This window comes from Phocoena sinus, chromosome 16, assembly GCF_008692025.1.
Source record: "Phocoena sinus isolate mPhoSin1 chromosome 16, mPhoSin1.pri, whole genome shotgun sequence".
In the NCBI taxonomy this organism is placed as follows: domain Eukaryota; kingdom Metazoa; phylum Chordata; class Mammalia; order Artiodactyla; family Phocoenidae; genus Phocoena; species Phocoena sinus.
In genome coordinates, this window is record NC_045778.1 from 5661655 (window position 1) to 5678019 (window position 16365).

General features: G+C 39.2%; 1 protein-coding gene across 1 annotated transcript in view; it reads left to right on the top strand.

The window, feature by feature from the left end:
• Positions 1 to 16116, top strand: part of LOC116741904 — a 35510-nt gene extending 19394 nt beyond the window's left edge. The window contains 1 exon segment of the mRNA XM_032609079.1: positions 15870 to 16116. Coding sequence (XP_032464970.1) covers positions 15870 to 16040 — 171 coding nt within the window. The 3' untranslated portion in view covers positions 16041 to 16116.
• The last annotated feature ends 249 nt before the right edge of the window (positions 16117 to 16365 follow it).

The window sequence follows — 16365 nt, forward strand, 5'->3', positions numbered from 1 at the left end:
ATGGGTGTTGAATTTTGTCAAAAGCTTTCTCTGCATCTATTGAGATGATCATATGGTTTTTCTCCTTCAGTTTGTTAATATGGTTTATCCCATTGATAGATTTGCGTATATTGAAGAATCCTTGCATTCCTGGAATAAACCCCACTTGATCATGGTGTATGATCCTTTTAATGTGCTGTTGGATTCTGTTTGCTAGTATTTCGTTGAGGATTTTTGCGTCTGTGTTCATCAGTGATATTGGCCTGTAGTTTTCTTTCTTTGTGACACCCTTGTCTGGTTTTGGTATCGAGGTGACGGTGGCCTCGCAGAAGGAATTTGGGAGTGTTCCTCCCTCTGCTGTATTTTGGAAGAGTTTGAGAAGGATAGGTGTTAGCTCTTCTCTAAATGTTTGATAGAATTCGCCTGTGAAGCCACCTGGTCCTGGGCTTTTGTTTGTTGGAAGATTTTTTTTTTTTTTTTTTTTTTTTCACTAAGCAAGACTTTATTACTTGCCATAGAGGAAGCTGATGATCTGATTCTTCTAAAATAAAAACAACAACAACAAAAAACACAGCTCCAGAGCTTTTTAGACACTTGCCTTTAAGAAGACAGCTCGGTTAGAATGGTTTCTGTCTCCAGGCTAATTTGTGAGTTACTCTGATATTACAAAATTTACAAAAATTCAGTTTTTCCCCATGTTAATGTATTGCTTAGTTTTTTTGTTCTTTTTCTCCCTCCCTCCCACCCTCCCCATCCCACCCCTCCAGGCTGTCACAAAGCACCGAGCTAATATTCCTGTGCCCTGTGGCTGCTTCCCCCCAGCTATCTACCTTACTATGTTTGTTAGTGTGTACATGTCCATGACTCTCCTTCGCCCTGTCAAAACTCACCCTTCCCCCTCCCCATATCCTCAAGTCCGTTCTCCAGTAGGTCTGCGTCTTTATTCCTGTCTTACCCCTAGGTTCTTCATGACATTTTTTTCCCCTTAAATTCCATATATATGTGTTAGCATACGGTATTTGTCTTTTTCTTTCTGACTTACTTCACTCTGTATGACAGACTCTAGGTCTATCCATCTCATGACAAATAGCTCAATTTCGTTTCTTTTTAAGGCTGAGTAATATTCCATTGTGTATATGTGCCACATCTTCTTTATCCATTCATCCGATGATGGGCGCTTAGGTTGTTTCCATCTCCGGGCTATTGTAAATAGAGCTGCAATGAACATTTTGGTACATGACTCTTTTTGAATTTTGGTTTTCTCAGGGTATATGCCCAGTAGTGGGATTGCTGGGTCATATGGTAATTCTATTTGTAGTTTTTTCAGGAACCTCCATACTGTTCTCCATAGTGGCTGAACCAATTCACATTCCCACCAGCAGTGCAAGAGTGTCCCCTTTTCTCCACACCCTCTCCAGCATTTATTGTTTCTAGATTTTTTGATGATGGCCATTCTGACTGGTGTGAGATGATATCTCATTGTAGTTTTGATTTGCATTTCTCTAATGATTAATGATGTTGAGCATTCTTTCATGTGTTTGTTGGCATTCTGTATATCTTCTTTGGAGAAATGTCTATTTAGGTCTTCTGCCCATTTTTGGATGGGGTTGTTTGTTTTTCTGTTATTGAGCTGCATGAGCTGGTGGTAAATTTTGGAGATGAATCCTTTGTCAGTTGCTTCATTTGCAAATGTTTTCTCCCATTCTGAGGGTTGTCTTTTGGTCTTGATTATGGTTTCCTTTGCTGTGCAAAAGCTTTGAAGTTTCATTAGGTCCCATTTGTTTATTTTTGTTTTTATTTCCATTACTCTAGGAGGTGGGTCAGAAAGGATCTTGCTGTGATTTATGTCAGAGTGTTCTTCCTATGTTTTCCTCTAAGAGTTTGATAGTTTCTGGCCTTACATTTAGGTCTTTAATCCATTCTGAGCGTATTTTTGTGTATGGTGTTAGGGAGTGATCTAATCTCATACTTTTACATGTACCTGTCCAGTTTTCCCAGCACCATTTATTGAAGAGGCTGTCCTTTCTCCACTGTACATTCCTGCCTCCTTTATCAAAGATAAGGTGTCCATACGTGCGTGGGTTTATCTCTGAGCTTTCTATCCTGTTCCACTGATGTATCTTTCTGTTTTTGTGCCAGTACCATACTGTCTTGATTACTGTTGCTTTGTAGTATAGTCTGAAGTCAGGGAGCCTGATTCCTCCAGCTCCTTTTTTCGTTCTGAAGATTGCTTTGGCTATTCGGGGTCTTTTGTGTTTCCATACAAATTGCGAAATTTTTTGTTCTAGTTCTGTGAAAAATGCCAGTGGTAGTTTTATAGGGATTGCAGTGACTCTATAGATTGCTTTGGGTAGTAGAGTCATTTTCACAATGTTGATTCTTCCAATCCAAGAACATGGTATATCTCTCCATCTATTTGTATCATCTTTACTTTTCTTTCATCAGTGTCTTATAATTTCCTGCATACAGGTCTTTTGTCTCCTTAGGTAGCTTTATTCCTAGATATTTTATTCTTTTTGTTGCAGTGGTAAGTGGGAGTGTTTTCTTGATTTCACTTTCAGATTTTTCATCATTAGTGCGTAGGAATGCCAGAGATTTCTGTGCATTAATTTTGTGTCCTGCTACTTTACCAGATTCGTTGCTTAGCTCTAGTAGTTTTCTGGTAGCATCTTTAGGATTCTCTATGTGTAGTATCGTGTCATCTGCAAACAGTGACAGCCTTACTTCTTCTCTTCGGATTTGGATTCCTTTTCTTTCCTTTTCTTCTCTGATTGCTGTGGCTAAAACTTGCAAAACTATGTTGAATAAGAGTGGTGAGAGTGGGCAACCTTGTCTTGTTCCTGATCTTAGTGGAAATGCTTTCAGTTTTTCACCATTGAGGATGATGTTGGCTGTGGGCTCGTCATGTATGGCCTTCATTATGTTGAGGAAAGTTCCCTCTATGCCTACTTTGTGCAGGGTTTTTATCATAAATGGGTGTTGAATTTTGTCAAAAGCTTTCTCTGCATCTATTGAGATGATCATATGGTTTTTCTCCTTCAGTTTGTTAATATGGTTTATCCCATTGATAGATTTGCGTATATTGAAGAATCCTTGCATTCCTGGAATAAACCCCACTTGATCATGGTGTATGATCCTTTTAATGTGCTGTTGGATTCTGTTTGCTAGTATTTTGTTGAGGATTTTTGCGTCTGTGTTCATCAGTGATATTGGCCTGTAGTTTTCTTTCTTTGTGACACCCTTGTCTGGTTTTGGTATCGAGGTGATGGTGGCCTCGCAGAAGGAATTTGGGAGTGTTCCTCCCTCTGCTGTATTTTGGAAGAGTTTGAGAAGGATAGGTGTTAGCTCTTCTCTAAATGTTTGATAGAATTCGCCTGTGAAGCCACCTGGTCCTGGGCTTTTGTTTGTTGGAAGATTTTTTTTTTTTTTTTTTCCACTAAGCAAGACTTTATTACTTGCCATAGAGGAAGCTGATGATCTGATTCTTCTAAAATAAAAACAACAACAACAAAAAACACAGCTCCAGAGCCTTTTAGACACTTGCCTTTAAGAAGACAGCTCGATTAGAACGGTTTCTGTCCCCAGGCTAATTTGTGAGTTACGCTGATATTACAAAATTTACAAAAATTCAGTTTTTCCCCATGTTAATGTATTGCTTAGTTTTTTTGTTTTTTTTCTCCCTTCCTCCCACCCTCCCCATCCCACCCCTCCAGGCTGTCACAAAGCACCGAGCTAATATTCCTGTGCCCTGCGCTGCTTCCCCCCAGCTATCTACCTTACTACGTTTGTTAGTGTGTACATGTCCATGACTCTCCCTCGCCCTGTCAAAACTCACCCTTCCCCTTCCCCATATCCTCAAGTCCGTTCTCCAGTAGGTCTGCGTCTTTATTCCTGTCTTACCCCTAGGTTCTTCATGACATTTTTTTCCCCTTAAATTCCATATATATGTGTTAGCATACGGTATTTGTCTTTTTCTTTCTGACTTACTTCACTCTGTATGACAGACTCTAGGTCTATCCATCTCATGACAAATAACTCATTTTCATTTCTTTTTAAGGCTGAGTAATATTCCATTGTGTATATGTGCCACATCTTCTTTATCCATTCATCCGATGATGGGCGCTTAGGTTGTTTCCATCTCCGGGCTATTGTAAATAGAGCTGCAATGAACATTTTGGTACATGACTCTTTTTGAATTTTGGTTTTCTCAGGGTATATGCCCAGTAGTGGGATTGCTGGGTCATATGGTAATTCTATTTGTAGTTTTTTCAGGAACCTCCATACTGTTCTCCATAGTGGCTGAACCAATTCACATTCCCACCAGCAGTGCAAGAGTGTCCCCTTTTCTCCACACCCTCTCCAGCATTTATTGTTTCTAGATTTTTTGATGATGGCCATTCTGACTGGTGTGAGATGATATCTCATTGTAGTTTTGATTTGCATTTCTCTAATGATTAATGATGTTGAGCATTCTTTCATGTGTTTGTTGGCATTCTGTATATCTCCTTTGGAGAAATGTCTATTTAGGTCTTCTGCCCATTTTTGGATGGGGTTGTTTGTTTTTCTGTTATTGAGCTGCATGAGCTGGTGGTAAATTTTGGAGATGAATCCTTTGTCAGTTGCTTCATTTGCAAATGTTTTCTCCCATTCTGAGGGTTGTCTTTTGGTCTTGATTATGGTTTCCTTTGCTGTGCAAAAGCTTTGAAGTTTCATTAGGTCCCATTTGTTTATTTTTGTTTTTATTTCCATTACTCTAGGAGGTGGGTCAGAAAGGACCTTGCTGTGATTTATGTCAGAGTGTTCTTCCTATGTTTTCCTCTAAGAGTTTGATAGTTTCTGGCCTTACATTTAGGTCTTTAATCCATTCTGAGCTTATTTTTGTGTATGGTGTTAGGGAGTGATCTAATCTCATACTTTTACATGTACCTGTCCAGTTTTCCCAGCACCATTTATTGAAGAGGCTGTCCTTTCTCCACTGTACATTCCTGCCTCCTTTATCAAAGATAAGGTGTCCATATGTGCGTGGGTTTATTTCTGGGCTTTCTATCCTGTTCCACTGATCTATCTTTCTGTTTTTGTGCCAGTACCATAATGTCTTGATTACTGTTGCTTTGTAGTATAGTCTGAAGTCAGGGAGCCTGATTCCTCCAGCTCCTTTTTTCGTTCTGAAGATTGCTTTGGCTATTCGGGGTCTTTTGTGTTTCCATACAAATACAAGTTGCGAAATTTTTTGTTCTAGTTCTGTGAAAAATGCCAGTGGTAGTTTGATAGGGATTGCAATGACTCTGTAGATTGCTTTGGGTAGTAGAGTCATTTTCACAATGTTGATTCTTCCAATCCAAGAACATGGTATATCTCTCCATCTATTTGTATCATCTTTAATTTCTTTCATCAGTGTCTTATAATTTCCTGCATACAGGTGTTTTGTCTCCTTAGGTAGGTTTATTCCTAGATATTTTATTCTTTTTGTTGCAGTGGTAAGTGGGAGTGTTTTCTTGATTTCACTTTCAGATTTTTCATCATTAGTGCATAGGAATGCCAGAGATTTCTGTGCATTAATTTTGTGTCCTGCTACTTTACCAGATTCGTTGCTTAGCTCTAGTAGCTTTCTGGTAGTATCTTTAGGATTCTCTATGTGTAGTATCGTGTCATCTGCAAACAGTGACAGCCTTACTTCTTCTCTTCCGATTTGGATTCCTTTTATTTCCTTTTCTTCTCTGATTGCTGTGACTAAAACTTGCAAAACTATGTTGAACAAGAGTGGTGAGAGTGGGCAACCTTGTCTTGTTCCTGATCTTAGTGGAAATGCTTTCAGTTTTTCACCATTGAGGATGATGTTGGCTGTGGGCTTGTCATATATGGCCTTCATTATGTTGAGGAAAGTTCCCTCTATGCCTACTTTGTGCAGGGTTTTTATTATAAATGGGTGTTGAATTTTGTCAAAAGCTTTCTCTGCATCTATTGAGATGATCATATGGTTTTTCTCCTTCAGTTTGTTAATATGGTTTATCCCATTGATAGATTTGCGTATATTGAAGAATCCTTGCATTCCTGGAATAAACCCCACTTGATCATGGTGTATGATCCTTTTAATGTGCTGTTGGATTCTGTTTGCTAGTATTTTGTTGAGGATTTTTGCGTCTATGTTCATCAGTGATATTGGCCTGTAGTTTTCTTTCTTTGTGACATCCTTGTCTGGTTTTGGTATCGAGGTGATGGTGGCCTCGCAGAAGGAATTTGGGAGTGTTCCTCCCTCTGCTGTATTTTGGAAGAGTTTGAGAAGGATAGGTGTTAGCTCTTCTCTAAATGTTTGATAGAATTCGCCTGTGAAGCCACCTGGTCCTGGGCTTTTGTTCATTGGAAGATTTTTTTTTTTTTTTTTTCACTAAGCAAGACTTTATTACTTGCCATAGAGGAAGCTGATGATCTGATTCTTCTAAAATAAAAAAAACAACAACAAAAAACACAGCTCCAGAGCTTTTTAGACACTTGCCTTTAAGAAGACAGCTCGATTAGAATGGTTTCTGTCTCCAGGCTAATTTGTGAGTTACTCTGATATTACAAAATTTACAAAAATTCAGTTTTTCCCCATGTTAATGTATTGCTTAGTTTTTTTGTTCTTTTTCTCCCTCCCTCCCACCCTCCCCATCCCACCCCTCCAGGCTGTCACAAAGCACCGAGCTAATATTCCTGTGCCCTGCGGCTGCTTCCACCCAGCTATCTACCTTACTACGTTTGTTAGTGTGTACACTTCCATGACTCTCCCTCGCCCTGTCAAAACTCACCCTTCCCCTTCCCCATATCCTCAAGTCCGTTCTCCAGTAGGTCTGCGTCTTTATTCCTGTCTTACCCCTAGGTTCTTCATGACATTTTTTCCCTTTAAATTCCATATATATGTGTTAGCATACGGTATTTGTCTTTTTCTTTCTGACTTACTTCACTCTGTATGACAGACTCTAGGTCTATGCATCTCATGACAAATAGCTCAATTTCGTTTCTTTTTAAGGCTGAGTAATATTCCATTGTGTATATGTGCCACATCTTCTTTATCCATTCATCCGATGATGGGCGCTTAGGTTGTTTCCATCTCCGGGCTATTGTAAATAGAGCTGCAATGAACATTTTGGTACATGACTCTTTTTGAATTTTGGTTTTTTTCAGGGTATATGCCCAGTAGTGGGATTGCTGGGTCATATGGTAATTCTATTTGTAGTTTTTTCAGGAACCTCCATACTGTTCTCCATAGTGGCTGAACCAATTCACATTCCCACCAGCAGTGCAAGAGTGTCCCCTTTTCTCCACACCCTCTCCAGCATTTATTGTTTCTAGATTTTTTGATGATGGCCATTCTGACTGGTGTGAGATGATATCTCATTGTAGTTTTGATTTGCATTTCTCTAATGATTAATGATGTTGAGCATTCTTTCATGTGTTTGTTGGCATTCTGTATATCTCCTTTGGAGAAATGTCTATTTAGGTCTTCTGCCCATGTTTGGATGGGGTTGTTTGTTTTTCTGTTATTGAGCTGCATGAGCTGGTGGTAAATTTTGGAGATGAATCCTTTGTCAGTTGCTTCATTTGCAAATATTTTCTCCCATTCTGAGGGTTGTCTTTTGGTCTTGTTTATGGTTTCCTTTGCTGTGCAAAAGCTTTGAAGTTTCACTAGGCCCCATTTGTTTATTTTTGTTTTTATTTCCATTACTCTAGGAGGTGGGTCAGAAAGGATCTTGCTGTGATTTATGTCATAGAGTGTTCTTCCTATGTTTTCCTCTAAGAGTTTGATAGTTTCTGGCCTTACATTTAGGTCTTTAATCCATTCTGAGCGTATTTTTGTGTATGGTGTTAGGGAGTGATCTAATCTCATACTTTTACATGTACCTGTCCAGTTTTCCCAGCACCATTTATTGAAGAGGCTGTCCTTTCTCCACTGTACATTCCTGCCTCCTTTATCAAAGATAAGGTGTCCATATGTGCGTGGGTTTATCTCTGAGCTTTCTATCCTGTTCCACTGATCTATCTTTCTGTTTTTGTGCCAGTACCATACTGTCTTGATTACTGTTGCTTTGTAGTATAGTCTGAAGTCAGGGAGCCTGAGTCCTCCAGCTCCTTTTTTCGTTCTGAAGATTGCTTTGGCTATTCGGGGTCTTTTGTGTTTCCATACAAATTGCGAAATTTTTTGTTCTAGTTCTGTGAAAAATGCCAGTGGTAGTTTTATACGGATTGCAGTGACTCTATAGATTGCTTTGGGTAGTAGAGTCATTTTCACAATGTTGATTCTTCCAATCCAAGAACATGGTGTATCTCTCCATCTATTTGTATCATCTTTACTTTCTTTCATCAGTGTCTTATAATTTCCTGCATACAGGTCTTTTGTCTCCTTAGGTAGCTTTATTCCTAGATACTTTATTCTTTTTGTTGCAGTGGTAAGTGGGAGTGTTTTCTTGATTTCACTTTCAGATTTTTCATCATTAGTGCGTAGGAATGCCAGAGATTTCTGTGCATTAATTTTGTGTCCTGCTACTTTACCAGATTCGTTGCTTAGCTCTAGTAGTTTTCTGGTAGCATCTTTAGGATTCTCTATGTGTAGTATCGTGTCATCTGCAAACAGTGACAGCCTTACTTCTTCTCTTCGGATTTGGATTCCTTTTCTTTCCTTTTCTTCTCTGATTGCTGTGGCTAAAACTTGCAAAACTATGTTGAATAAGAGTGGTGAGAGTGGGCAACCTTGTCTTGTTCCTGATCTTAGTGGAAATGCTTTCAGTTTTTCACCATTGAGGATGATGTTGGCTGTGGGCTCGTCATGTATGGCCTTCATTATGTTGAGGAAAGTTCCCTCTATGCCTACTTTGTGCAGGGTTTTTATCATAAATGGGTGTTGAATTTTGTCAAAAGCTTTCTCTGCATCTATTGAGATGATCATATGGTTTTTCTCCTTCAGTTTGTTAATATGGTTTATCCCATTGATAGATTTGCGTATATTGAAGAATCCTTGCATTCCTGGAATAAACCCCACTTGATCATGGTGTATGATCCTTTTAATGTGCTGTTGGATTCTGTTTGCTAGTATTTTGTTGAGGATTTTTGCGTCTGTGTTCATCAGTGATATTGGCCTGTAGTTTTCTTTCTTTGTGACACCCTTGTCTGGTTTTGGTATCGAGGTGATGGTGGCCTCGCAGAAGGAATTTGGGAGTGTTCCTCCCTCTGCTGTATTTTGGAAGAGTTTGAGAAGGATAGGTGTTAGCTCTTCTCTAAATGTTTGATAGAATTCGCCTGTGAAGCCACCTGGTCCTGGGCTTTTGTTTGTTGGAAGATTTTTTTTTTTTTTTTTTTTTTTTCACTAAGCAAGACTTTATTACTTGCCATAGCGGAAGCTGATGATCTGATTCTTCTAAAATAAAAACAACAACAACAAAAAACACAGCTCCAGAGCTTTTTAGACACTTGCCTTTAAGAAGACTGCTCGGTTAGAACGGTTTCTGTCTCCAGGCTAATTTGTGAGTTACGCTGATATTACAAAATTTACAAAAATTCAGTTTTTCCCCATGTTAATGTATTGCTTAGTTTTTTTGTTTTTTTTCTCCCTTCCTCCCACCCTCCCCATCCCACCCCTCCAGGCTGTCACAAAGCACCGAGCTAATATTCCTGTGCCCTGCGCTGCTTCCCCCCAGCTATCTACCTTACTACGTTTGTTAGTGTGTACATGTCCATGACTCTCCCTCGCCCTGTCAAAACTCACCCTTCCCCTTCCCCATATCCTCAAGTCCGTTCTCCAGTAGGTCTGCGTCTTTATTCCTGTCTTACCCCTAGGTTCTTCATGACATTTTTTTCCCCTTAAATTCCATATATATGTGTTAGCATACGGTATTTGTCTTTTTCTTTCTGACTTACTTCACTCTGTATGACAGACTCTAGGTCTATCCATCTCATGACAAATAACTCATTTTCGTTTCTTTTTAAGGCTGAGTAATATTCCATTGTGTATATGTGCCACATCTTCTTTATCCATTCATCCGATGATGGGCGCTTAGGGTGTTTCCATCTCCGGGCTATTGTAAATAGAGCTGCAATGAACATTTTGGTACATGACTCTTTTTGAATTTTGGTTTTCTCAGGGTATATGCCCAGTAGTGGGATTGCTGGGTCATATGGTAATTCTATTTGTAGTTTTTTCAGGAACCTCCATACTGTTCTCCATAGTGGCTGAACCAATTCACATTCCCACCAGCAGTGCAAGAGTGTCCCCTTTTCTCCACACCCTCTCCAGCATTTATTGTTTCTAGATTTTTTGATGATGGCCATTCTGACTGGTGTGAGATGATATCTCATTGTAGTTTTGATTTGCATTTCTCTAATGATTAATGATGTTGAGCATTCTTTCATGTGTTTGTTGGCATTCTGTATATCTCCTTTGGAGAAATGTCTATTTAGGTCTTCTGCCCATTTTTGGATGGGGTTGTTTGTTTTTCTGTTATTGAGCTGCATGAGCTGGTGGTAAATTTTGGAGATGAATCCTTTGTCAGTTGCTTCATTTGCAAATGTTTTCTCCCATTCTGAGGGTTGTCTTTTGGTCTTGATTATGGTTTCCTTTGCTGTGCAAAAGCTTTGAAGTTTCATTAGGTCCCATTTGTTTATTTTTGTTTTTATTTCCATTACTCTAGGAGGTGGGTCAGAAAGGATCTTGCTGTGATTTATGTCAGAGTGTTCTTCCTATGTTTTCCTCTAAGAGTTTGATAGTTTCTGGCCTTACATTTAGGTCTTTAATCCATTCTGAGCGTATTTTTGTGTATGGTGTTAGGGAGTGATCTAATCTCATACTTTTACATGTACCTGTCCAGTTTTCCCAGCACCATTTATTGAAGAGGCTGTCCTTTCTCCACTGTACATTCCTGCCTCCTTTATCAAAGATAAGGTGTCCATATGTGCGTGGGTTTATCTCTGGGCTTTCTATCCTGTTCCACTGATCTATCTTTCTGTTTTTGTGCCAGTACCATACTGTCTTGATTACTGTTGCTTTGTAGTATAGTCTGAAGTCAGGGAGCCTGATTCCTCCAGCTCCTTTTTTCGTTCTCAAGATTGCTTTGGCTATTCGGGGTCTTTTGTGTTTCCATACAAATTGCGAAATTTTTTGTTCTAGTTCTGTGAAAAATGCCAGTGGTAGTTTTATACGGATTGCAGTGACTCTATAGATTGCTTTGGGTAGTAGAGTCATTTTCACAATGTTGATTCTTCCAATCCAAGAACATGGTGTATCTCTCCATCTATTTGTATCATCTTTACTTTCTTTCATCAGTGTCTTATAATTTCCTGCATACAGGTCTTTTGTCTCCTTAGGTAGCTTTATTCCTAGATATTTTATTCTTTTTGTTGCAGTGGTAAGTGGGAGTGTTTTCTTGATTTCACTTTCAGATTTTTCATCATTAGTGCGTAGGAATGCCAGAGATTTCTGTGCATTAATTTTGTGTCCTGCTACTTTACCAGATTCGTTGCTTAGCTCTAGTAGTTTTCTGGTAGCATCTTTAGGATTCTCTATGTGTAGTATCGTGTCATCTGCAAACAGTGACAGCCTTACTTCTTCTCTTCCGATTTGGATTCCTTTTATTTCCTTTTCTTCTCTGATTGCTGTGGCTAAAGCTTGCAAAACTATGTTGAATAAGACTGGTGAGAGTGGGCAACCTTGTCTTGTTCCTGATCTTAGTGGAAATGCTTTCAGTTTTTCACCATTGAGGATGATGTTGGCTTGTCATATATGGCCTTCATTATGTTGAGGAAAGTTCCCTCTATGCCTACTTTGTGCAGGGTTTTTATCATAAATGGGTGTTGAATTTTGTCAAAAGCTTTCTCTGCATCTATTGAGATGATCATATGGTTTTTCTCCTTCAGTTTGTTAATATGGTTTATCCCATTGATAGATTTGCGTATATTGAAGAATCCTTGCATTCCTGGAATAAACCCCACTTGATCATGGTGTATGATCCTTTTAATGTGCTGTTGGATTCTGTTTGCTAGTATTTTGTTGAGGATTTTTGCGTCTGTGTTCATCAGTGATATTGGCCTGTAGTTTTCTTTCTTTGTGACATCCTTGTCTGGTTTTGGTATCGAGGTGATGGTGGCCTCGGAGAAGGAATTTGTGAGTGTTCCTCCCTCTGCTGTATTTTGGAAGAGTTTGAGAAGGATAGGTGTTAGCTCTTCTCTAAATGTTTGATAGAATTGGCCTGTGAAGCCACCTGGTCCTGGGCTTTTGTTTGTTGGAAGATATTTAATCACAGTTTCAATTTCCGTGCTTGTGATTGGTCTGTTCATATTTTCTGTTTCTTCCTGATTCGGTCTTGGCAGGTTGTGCATTTCTAAGAATTTGTCCATTTGTTCCAGATAGTCCATTTTATTGGCATAGAGTTGCTTGCAGTAATCTCTCACGATCTTTTGTATTTCTGCCGTGTCAGTTGTTACTTGTCCTTTTTCATTTCTATTGATTTGAGTCTTCTCCGTTTTTTTTCCTGATGAGTCTGGCTAGTGGTTTATCTATTTTGTTTATCTTCTCAAAGAACCAGCTTTTAGTTTTATTGATCTTTGCTATTTTTTTCTTCATTTCTTTTTCATTTATTTCTGATCTGATTTTTATGATTTCTTTCCTTCTGCTAAATATGGGGTTTTTTTGTTCTTTTTTTCCTAATTGCTTGAGGTGCAAGGTTAGGTTGTTTATTCGAGATGCTTCCTGTTTCTTAAGGTAGGATTTTATTGCTATAAACTTACCTCTTAGAACTGCTTTTGCTGCATCCCATAGATTTTGGGTCGTCGTGTCTCCATTGTCATTTGTTTGTAGGTATTTTTTCATTTCCTCTTTGATTTCTTCAGTGATCACTTCGTTATTAATAAGTAGTGTATTGTTTAGCCTCCATGTGTTTGTAGTTTTTACAGATCTTTTCCTGTAATTGATATCTAGTCTCATAGTGTTGTGGTCGGAAAAGATACTTGATATAATTTCGATTTTCTTAAATTTACCAAGACTTGATTGGTGACCCAAGATATGATCTATCCTGGAGAATGTTCCATGAGTACTATAGAAAAATGTGTATTCTGTTGTTTTTGGATGTAATGTCCTATAAATATCAATTAAGTCCATCTTTTTCAATGTATCATTTAAAGCTTGTGTTTCCTTATTTATTTTCATTTTGGATGATCTGTCCATGGGTGAAAGTGGGGTGTTAAAGTCCCCTACTATGAATGTGTTACTGTCGATCTCCCCTTTTATGGCTGTTAGTATTTGCCTTATGTATTGAGGTGCTCCTATGTTGGGAGCATAAATACTTACAATTGTTGTATCTTCTTCTTGGATTGATCCCTTGATCATTATGTAGTGTCCTTCTTTGTCTCTTCTAATAGTGTTTATTTTAAAGTCTATTTTGTCTGTTATGAGAATTGCTACTCCAGCTTTCTTTTGGTTTCCATTTGCATGAAATATCTTTTTCCATCCCCTTACTTTCAGTCTGTATGTGTCTCTAGGTCTGAAGTGGGTCTCTTGTAGACAGCAGATATATGGGTCTTGTTTTTTATCCATTCAGCCAGTCTGTGTCTTTTGGTGGGAGCGTTTAGTCCATTTACATATAAGGTAATTATCGATATGTATGTTCCTATTCCCATTTTCTTAACTGTTTTGGGCTCGTTACTGTAGGTCTTTTCCTTCTCTTGTGTTTCTTGCCTAGAGAAGTTCCTTTAGCAGTTGCTGTAAAGCTGGTTTGGTAGTGCTGAACTCGCTCAGCTTTTGCTTGTCTGTAAAGGTTTTAATTTCTCCATCAAATCTGAATGAGATCCTTGCTGGGTAGAGTAATCTTGGTTGCAGGTTTTCCTCCTTCATCACTTTAAATATGTCCTGCCAGTCCCTTCTGGCTTGCAGAGTTTCTGCTGAAAGATCAGCTGTTAACCTTATGGGGATTCCCTGGTGTGTTATGTGTTGTTTTTCCCTTCCTGCTTTTAATAAATATGTTTTCTTTTTATTTAATTTTTGACAGTTTGATTAATATGTGTCTTGGCGTATTTCTCCTTGGTTTTATCCTGTATGGGACGATCTGTGCTTCCTGGACCTGATGAACTATTTCCTTTCCCATATTAGGGAAGTTTTCAACTATAATCTCTTCAAATAATTTCTCAGTCCCTTTCTTTTTCTCTTTTTCTTCTGGAACCCCTATAATTCGAATATTGGTGCGTTTACTGTTGTCCCAGAGGTTTCTGAGACTGTCCTCAGTTCTTTTCATTCTTTTTTCTTTATTCTGCTCTGCAGTAGTTATTTCCACTATTTTATATTCCAGGTAACTTATCCGTTCTTCTGCCTCAGTTATTCTGCTATTGATCCCGTCCAAAGTATTTTTAATTTCATTTATTGTGTTGTTCATCATTGTTTGTTTCATCTTTTGTTCTTCTGGGTCCTTGTTAAATGTTTCTTGCATTTTGTCTATTCTATTTCCAAGATTTTGGATCATCTTTACTATCATTATTCTGAATTCTTTTTCAGGTAGACTGCCCATTTCCTCTTCATTTGTTAGGTCTGGTAGGTTTTTATCTTGCTCCTTCATCTGCTGTGTGTTTTTCTGTCTTCTCATTTTGCTTATCTTACTGTGTTTGGTGTCTCCTTTTTGCAGGCTGCAGGTTCGTAGTTCCTGTTGTTTTTGGTGTCTGTCCCCAGTGGCTAAGGTTGGTTCAGTGGGTTGTGTAAGCTTCTTGGGGGAGGGGACTAGTGCCTGTGTTCTGGTGGATGAGGCTGGATCTTGTCTTTCTGGTGGGCAGGTCCACGTCTGGTGGTGTGTTTTGGGGTGTCTGTGGCCTTATTATGATTTTAGGCAGCCTCTCTGCTAATGGGTGGGCTTGTGTTCCTGTCTTGCTAGTTGTTTGGCATAGGGTGTCCAGCAGTGTAGCTTGCTGATCGTTGAGTGAAGCTGGTTGTTGGTGTTGAGATGTAGATCTCTGGGAGATTTTCACCGTTTGATATTATGTGGAGCTGGGAGGGCTTTTGTGGACCAGTGTCCTGAAGTTGGCTCTCCCACCTCAGAGGCACAGCACTGACTCCTGGCTGCAGCACCAAGAGCCTTTCATCCACATGGCTCAGAATAAAAGTGAGAAAAAGTGGAAAGAAAGAATTAGAAGAAAGAAAGAAAGAAAGAGAGAGAGAGAGAGAGAGAGAGGGAGGGAGGGAGGGAGGCAGGGAGGAAGGAAGGAAGGAAGGAAGAAAGAAAGAAAGGAAGGAAGGAAGGAAGGAAAGGAAAGGAGGAAGGAGGGAAGGAAGGACGAAAGAAAGGAAGGATGGAAGAAAGAAAGGAAGGAAGGAAGGAAAGGAAAGAAGGAGGGAAGGAAGGAAGGAAAGGAAGGAAGGAGGGAGGGAGGGAGGAAGAAAGGAAGGAGGGAAGGAAGGAAAAGAAGAAAGGATGAAGGTAAAGTAAAATAAAATAAGATAAAATATAATAAATTTATTAAAGTATAAAAATAATTAAGAGAAAAAAAATTTTAAAAAAAAGGATGTATAGAGCCCTAGGACAAATAGTGGAAGGAAAGCTATACAGACAAACTCTCACACAGAAGCATACACATACACACTCACAAAAAGAAGAAAAGGGGAAAATATCATAAATCTTGCTCTCCATAGTCCACCTCCTCAATTTGTGATGATTCGTTGTCTTTTGGGAGGTCTGAGGTCTTCTGCCAGTGTTCAGTAGGTGTTCTGTAGCAGTTGTTCCACGTGTAGATGTACTTTTGGTGTATTACTTGTGGAAAAAGTGCATTCCATGCTGGGCCTGGAAGTTCCAAAGCTCAGTTCTGTGAGTAAATTGCAACCAAGATTTATAAACTGCAAAAAAGATAGTGGTTCACATGTACGTCTTTCAATAGACGGTATTTTATTACAGGATAAATCTCCGGCCCGCCGTCCACACGAGTGTTGCAGCTTCGGCCTCCGGGGCCCCTCCAGAACCGGCAGCCTCAGTGAGGCCGCCCTCCCCTTGGCCTCCGGGGAGTTCCGTGACAGCGTAGGGAAGAGACCCCGAGCTGCGGGAGTTCTAAATCATGAAGTCTTATGACCTGAGAGTCCTATGGACTGTGAACTTACATAGTACATTTCACATGTGTAAGCACATACACTTCTTGAGAAGGTGCACAGGGCACTCAAATTCTCAACAGGATCAGTAACTCAAAAAGGGTTAGGACTCACTGGTCTATACTCTCTTTAGAGACTCTTATACATAAGATGCACTGATTCAAAATGGTTCTAAAATATAAATTACTTAGGCTACTTACATGATTTATATTGAATAATTAGTTACATTTAAATCTGTGCTTTTGTTTAAGCTGCATAGCTTGCCCTTATCTCAGACCCTTTTTTCTCAACAGATAAAATATTTTGAT